The 5,222-nt window shown below is 57.3% G+C and overlaps 1 protein-coding gene across 2 annotated transcripts; it reads right to left on the bottom strand.

Moving 5' to 3' along the window:
- Nucleotides 1–354: 354 nt before the first annotated feature.
- A1BG (alpha-1-B glycoprotein) lies at nt 355–3,995 on the bottom strand. 2 transcript variants are annotated; one of them, XM_055145382.1, is made up of 8 exons: nt 3,950–3,995; nt 3,832–3,867; nt 3,434–3,712; nt 2,852–3,124; nt 2,366–2,662; nt 1,722–2,018; nt 732–1,019; nt 355–468 (listed from the first exon to the last, which is right to left on the bottom strand). In XM_055145382.1, exons 1-8 carry the CDS (start codon nt 3,984–3,986, stop codon nt 461–463), a joined length of 1,515 nt encoding a protein of 504 aa, XP_055001357.1. In that variant the 5' UTR covers nt 3,987–3,995; the 3' UTR covers nt 355–460. The 2 variants fall into 2 exon arrangements, with proteins under 2 accessions (XP_055001357.1, XP_055001356.1); XM_055145381.1 differs by having other exon boundaries at nt 355–1,019.
- Nucleotides 3,996–5,222: the final 1,227 nt, after the last annotated feature.

Consider the following 5,222-nt stretch of genomic DNA (forward strand, 5'->3'; position numbering starts at 1 on the left):
GCACGCAACTGACCCAGATTCAATCCCCGGCATCCCATATGATCCCCTAAGCACCACCAGCAGTAATACCTGAGTGAAGAGCCAGGAGTAATAGCCCCTGAGCATCTCCAGATGTGACCCAAAAGCCAAAAAATAAAACACGAAAACTGTGGGTCTAGAAAACAATGCTTAGTCCCTCTACCTTTGGGACAAACCCAGATAAACCTTAGGACTATGCCAGACTCAAGCAGACCTTAGTGGCTGCCCAGACCCACACTTCCCCGGTCATGGGAGTTCAAGCCCATGACCAGACACATTTTAAGGTCTCTGTATTTACTGATTCTGGGAATGAAAAGGAAGCACCCTTCACACACACAGGCACACAGGAAACCTTTATTGAACTCCAGAAAAATGGACCACTGGAACTATAGTGAAGAAACTGCTTCCCATGGATACATCCACCACCTGGTCTGCAGTTGGATCAACTTCCTAGAGAGATTGCCAAGAGAAATGGTCGGAGTGATGTGCATTCTGAGTCCTCCTGGGAATACCAGGGTCTCCTTCCAGATGACAGAGCCACTCTGACTCTGCTTTCACTGGTATTTCCCAGTCTGCAGTCCCTGACCCCAACTGGCCAGGCTCACTATTCAATGTGCTTAAAATTCAGGGAATGGGTACAATCTGGGCAAAGGCTGTGACTGAATGGGCACAATCTGGGCAAAGGTTGCTCACTGAACCCTTGGAAACCTCACCTGCCACACGAAGTTCCACAGGGTTACTAGGCTCTGACAGGAAGGCATTGAGCTCTCTGGACCGGTATTGGCAGCTGTAGTTGCCGGCGTGCTGGGGCCCTATGTTTGACAGCTTGAAGTTCACTGAGGCATCGTCATACTGTTGTTCTACAGAAGCCATCTTCTCACCTGCCCGTAGCAGCTGGTAGGAGACATTGGGCACGGGGCTCTCGCAGCGCAGGACAGCGTCACGTCCTGCAGTCACAGCCCCACTCCACAGGGCATGGAGCTGTGGCTTGGGAGCGGGCCCTGGGCAGAGAAGCCTGGTCAACCAGGTAAGGTGCTGGCCTCTGGCAGCTGCAACCTCCAGTACCCCTACACCTGCCTGCCTCCCACTGAGGCCCAGACTACTGGCCAGTTCTCATTCATCTGATGAGAGGAGACAGTTTGTCACTGGACTCCTCTTACTAACATGAGTGCACTGTGACTGCCTATGTGTCCTGTCTGTGTGTGTCACCCTTTTCTTGGGACCTGCAAGTCCCCTACCAGGGCATGTGCTGAGATTTCTTGGAATCCCAAGGAGAGAAAAGGAAATGGTGTTCCTGAGTGCAGAGCATGGCATGCCAAGTCTGGGGATGGGGTCTGTGCCCGGGGAATCACTTGCCTCTACCCAGTGGCCTCCTCCCCTGGCTCCCCCGCTTCTCATCAACATCCTGATGTGAACATTGGAGGAGTTAACATGCCCAGGAACATGGGGACAGGGGTCCAGGCCAGTGTGAGAATAACACTTTGACAAATGTGGGTGCCAAGTCATGGGTCGGCGGGGGAGGGCCTTGAAGGGTAAAATTTGAGTCCAGACTCCATCTTAGTGAAGTGCCCATGAGCCTGGAGACCCTCCCTATGAAGGAGCCTCTCAGTGCCTTCGCAAACCCTGAAGTCACTGACCAGGTGGGAAGGACTCTGGCATCTTGTTAACCCCACCCTGCCCTGGCCTCAGCTGGCCTCGCTCACCATCCACCAACAGCTCCAAAGGCGCACTGGGCTTGGAGCCCTTGAAGGGCGAAGAGGGGTCCATGTAGAGGCAAGTGTAGTTGCCTGAATCGGCCACAGAGATGTCATGCAGCTTGAAGTGGGCCTCGGCACCTGTGGGGCTCAGAAACTGCAGCACACGGTGGCCGTGGGCTTCCTGGCGAAGCAGGGCAAACCGCAGGTCAGCCCTGGGTGCTCGGCACTGCAGCTGCACCTGATCCCCGCGACGGGGCTTGGGCGACGCTGGCTCGACAGATAGCGTGGGTGCTGGGAGAGACTCTGCAGAGAGGAAGCCAGTCGGAGGGTCAGGCCCTGGGCGGGATACCACTACAAAACCCTGTACCCGCTGGCACTGTGGGTTTTCCACCCTCACGGGTCTATGCTGCTGCCTATTGATTGCCATTAAACGGGCAGATGGGTCAAAGAGTGGTGTTGCTTGTCGCTGAGCCCAGGGTGCATGATGGGATGGTGCCCACGCCACCAGTCCGATGCCCTCAGCAGGTGGCTTCGGTGACTGGCTGAACGTATGCAGGACAAACATGCAGGCTAACACTCTGGCCCCAGAAGGTGGGGGAGGTGCCTCTATTTCTTGATGTGCAAGTCTGAGTTAGTGCCCCGGTACTCACCATCACTCAGCTGCAGCTCCAGGGGCGCACTGTCCTCAGACCAGTGGCTCTGCTCGCCCAGCAGCCGGTAGCGACAGGTGTAGAGTCCACCGTCACCGGGCACCAGTGCCTTCAAGTGCAGGAACACTCTGTCCGGGGAGCTGGTGCTCATCTCCACGCGCTTCTCCTCCACACCCCGCCGCAGCTGGAAGCTCACGCCGTTCAGCGGCGCCACGCAGTGAAGGGTCACGTCCTCACCTGGGCGCCTGAGCGCTGAGTGCTCCCACCCCAGTGTCAGAGTCGGTGGCGGTGGTCTCGCTGCAGAGTGGCCAAGGTCACTGGGGCAGGTGTGACAGGCCGCGAAAGCCCCAGCATCCACCTCCCACCACACCTTCCTTAGGCCCATCTCCCCCTGATACGATCCTGGGGTCGGGGAGCCCAGGCCCAGCCCTTGCCCGGGGTGGTCGCCTCCAGGAAGTCTTTGGAAATGCCCAGGCGGCTGCTCACCCAGCTCTTGGACGAGCACGGAGGCACTGGGCGGGGAAGTTGCACCCGAGGCATTCAGGCGGTAACTGCAGCTGTAGTCGCCCGCCTGCTGGATAGGGAAGATGGCCTCCCCAGTGTCTGGTGCCTTCACCTCCTGCAGAACCTGGTCACTGCCTTCTCGTGTCAGCAGGAGAGTCACTGGCCGAAACTCCGTGCGGCACCGTAGGCTAGGCTTCAGACCCTCTGTGATCCAGGGCACTGTGGTGGCCTGGAGCGAGGGTGGAGGCAGGGACCCTGCAGGGTGTGTGCAGGGCGGAGGGAACATTCAGCACAAAGGGGAGGGGAGGCAAAAGGGACATGAGATGAGCACTGGGGTGCTACAGAACATAAATGGGGAACTGAGGCACAGGGGAGACTGGTCTTGGAGCCCGAGGAAGCCGTGTCCAGGTTCCAGTTCCCCACACCCCATTCCGTGCAGGAGACATTTCAGAACCGGCTGGCAAACCTCACCACCTCCAGGGTTGGTGTGGACCCCTCCTGACCTGCCACGATAGTCAGGAAAGGGGCTGGAACCTACCTGAACCCAACCCACTTCATACTCACCTGGCCCAGTCACCTCCACCAGGTTGCTGAGTGGGGTCCAGCTGTCGCCCAGGCCGGAGCGGCAGCGGTAGAGGCCGCGAGTGGCTGCGGTCACGGCGCCGAGGGGAAAGCGTTTCTCTGTAGCAGGGATGTCAAGGTGCACAGGCTCCAGGGCCACGCCATCTTTGTAGAGCTGGAAAGCTGTGGTCCCCAAGCGAGCCTGGCACAGCAGCTCCGGATGCGCCCAAGGGTCCTGCAGCGAGCCGGGCTCTACCCACAGGGTGGGTCGCGTCTCCAGGACTGCGGGAGGCCGGGCGGGTCAAAGCGCTACGCGTGGGTCGGCCCCAGTCCCCCTCCCCAGTCCAGCTGGCCGGGCCCCGCACCCCGGCCCTGTCCCAGCCCCGGCCCAGTGCACTCACAGACAGCGGCGTCGGCCAAGGGACCCCAGGCCAGACCTGTGAAGATCGCCCCCCGTGAGTCCCTGTGAGTCCGCGCCACAGCACAGATCCGCCCACCCTTCCCTGCCGCGCCGCTCACCGCACAGGAGGAGGAGGAACAAGGTGAGCGTCTTCATGCTGCCCAGATGCCCTCCCACAGCGAGCTAGCGGCATATATTGTCCCCGCGGGGGCGGGCGGGAGGACTGACCTTACGGGAAGGCGGGGGCGGGCCCGCAGTGGGCACAAAGGGCGAAACTCCCTTCTCTGAGACTGGGTCGATATCCAATAACCCAACCTGACCCCAGACCAAGCAGGAACCTATCAGGGAAGGAGGACGGGCCTCGCTCAATGCTGGAGCAGCTCTGCACACAGTACCCTGAAGGTCCGTCCTCCTGCACCACCCACACACTGCACAGCAACAGCAAATTGTAACTTAATCCAGAGAACTGTGAGGACCTGAGAGAAAAGACTGAGAACATCAGGTTCCCGGCATTGTACGGTGCCAGGAGCATCATCCAGTGCCTCCAAGCATGATCTAGGAGTAATGCTGGGTATGGCCAAAATCCAAAAAGGAAAAAAATAATTTGGACCGAGTACAGTGGGTAGGGCACCTCACTGCCTCAGCTACCAGTGGAAATCAGTGACTGCCAGCCTGTTGAGGTGCCTGGCAGGGCATCTTTTCCTAAACAGCCTTCACTTCACACATGGGAAAAGAGGTCAAGGTATTGGTGAAATTTGTCCAGGGTCACACAACTACTTTTGGGCTAAACCAAGTCTAGGACAGGGATTCTTTCCATTAACACCATCTGGGGCCAGAGAGAGAGAGAGTGCAGCAGGTAAGGAGCTTACCTTGCACACAGCAGGCCAGGGTTTGATCCACAGCATCTCATATGGTCCCCTGAGCCTGCCAGGAGTGATTCCTCAGTGCAGAGCCAAGAGTAAGCCCTAAGCATTGCTGACTGTGGCCTAAAGGCAAACCAAGAACCACCATTATCATCTCACTTATGGGGCCCTTCACAATTCACAGAGCGCCTGCAGCTCCACTCCCATATATATTTTACTACATCCATGATGTCAAGATGGTTTTTCACCTCCTCTGTCCATGGGAGCCTTTCTGCATTCTCAGCTCTGTATTACAGCAGTTGATTCTACACTGACTCTTAAATGAAAGGGTCAATCCCATCAGGCATCCCATATGGTTCTTGAGCCCTGCTAGAAATGATCCCTGAGCACGGAGCCAGGAGTAAGCCCTTAGTACTGCCAGGTCTAGCCCCAAAACAAAACATTAAAATATAAATTTCCGAATTGTTAACACTTCAGTATTGAAGCACATAGAAATTTTTACAATTTCAAGAGGATGGGAGTGTTGAGA

This window comes from Sorex araneus, chromosome 8 (assembly GCF_027595985.1).
Source record: "Sorex araneus isolate mSorAra2 chromosome 8, mSorAra2.pri, whole genome shotgun sequence".
NCBI classification, from domain to species: Eukaryota; Metazoa; Chordata; class Mammalia; order Eulipotyphla; family Soricidae; genus Sorex; species Sorex araneus.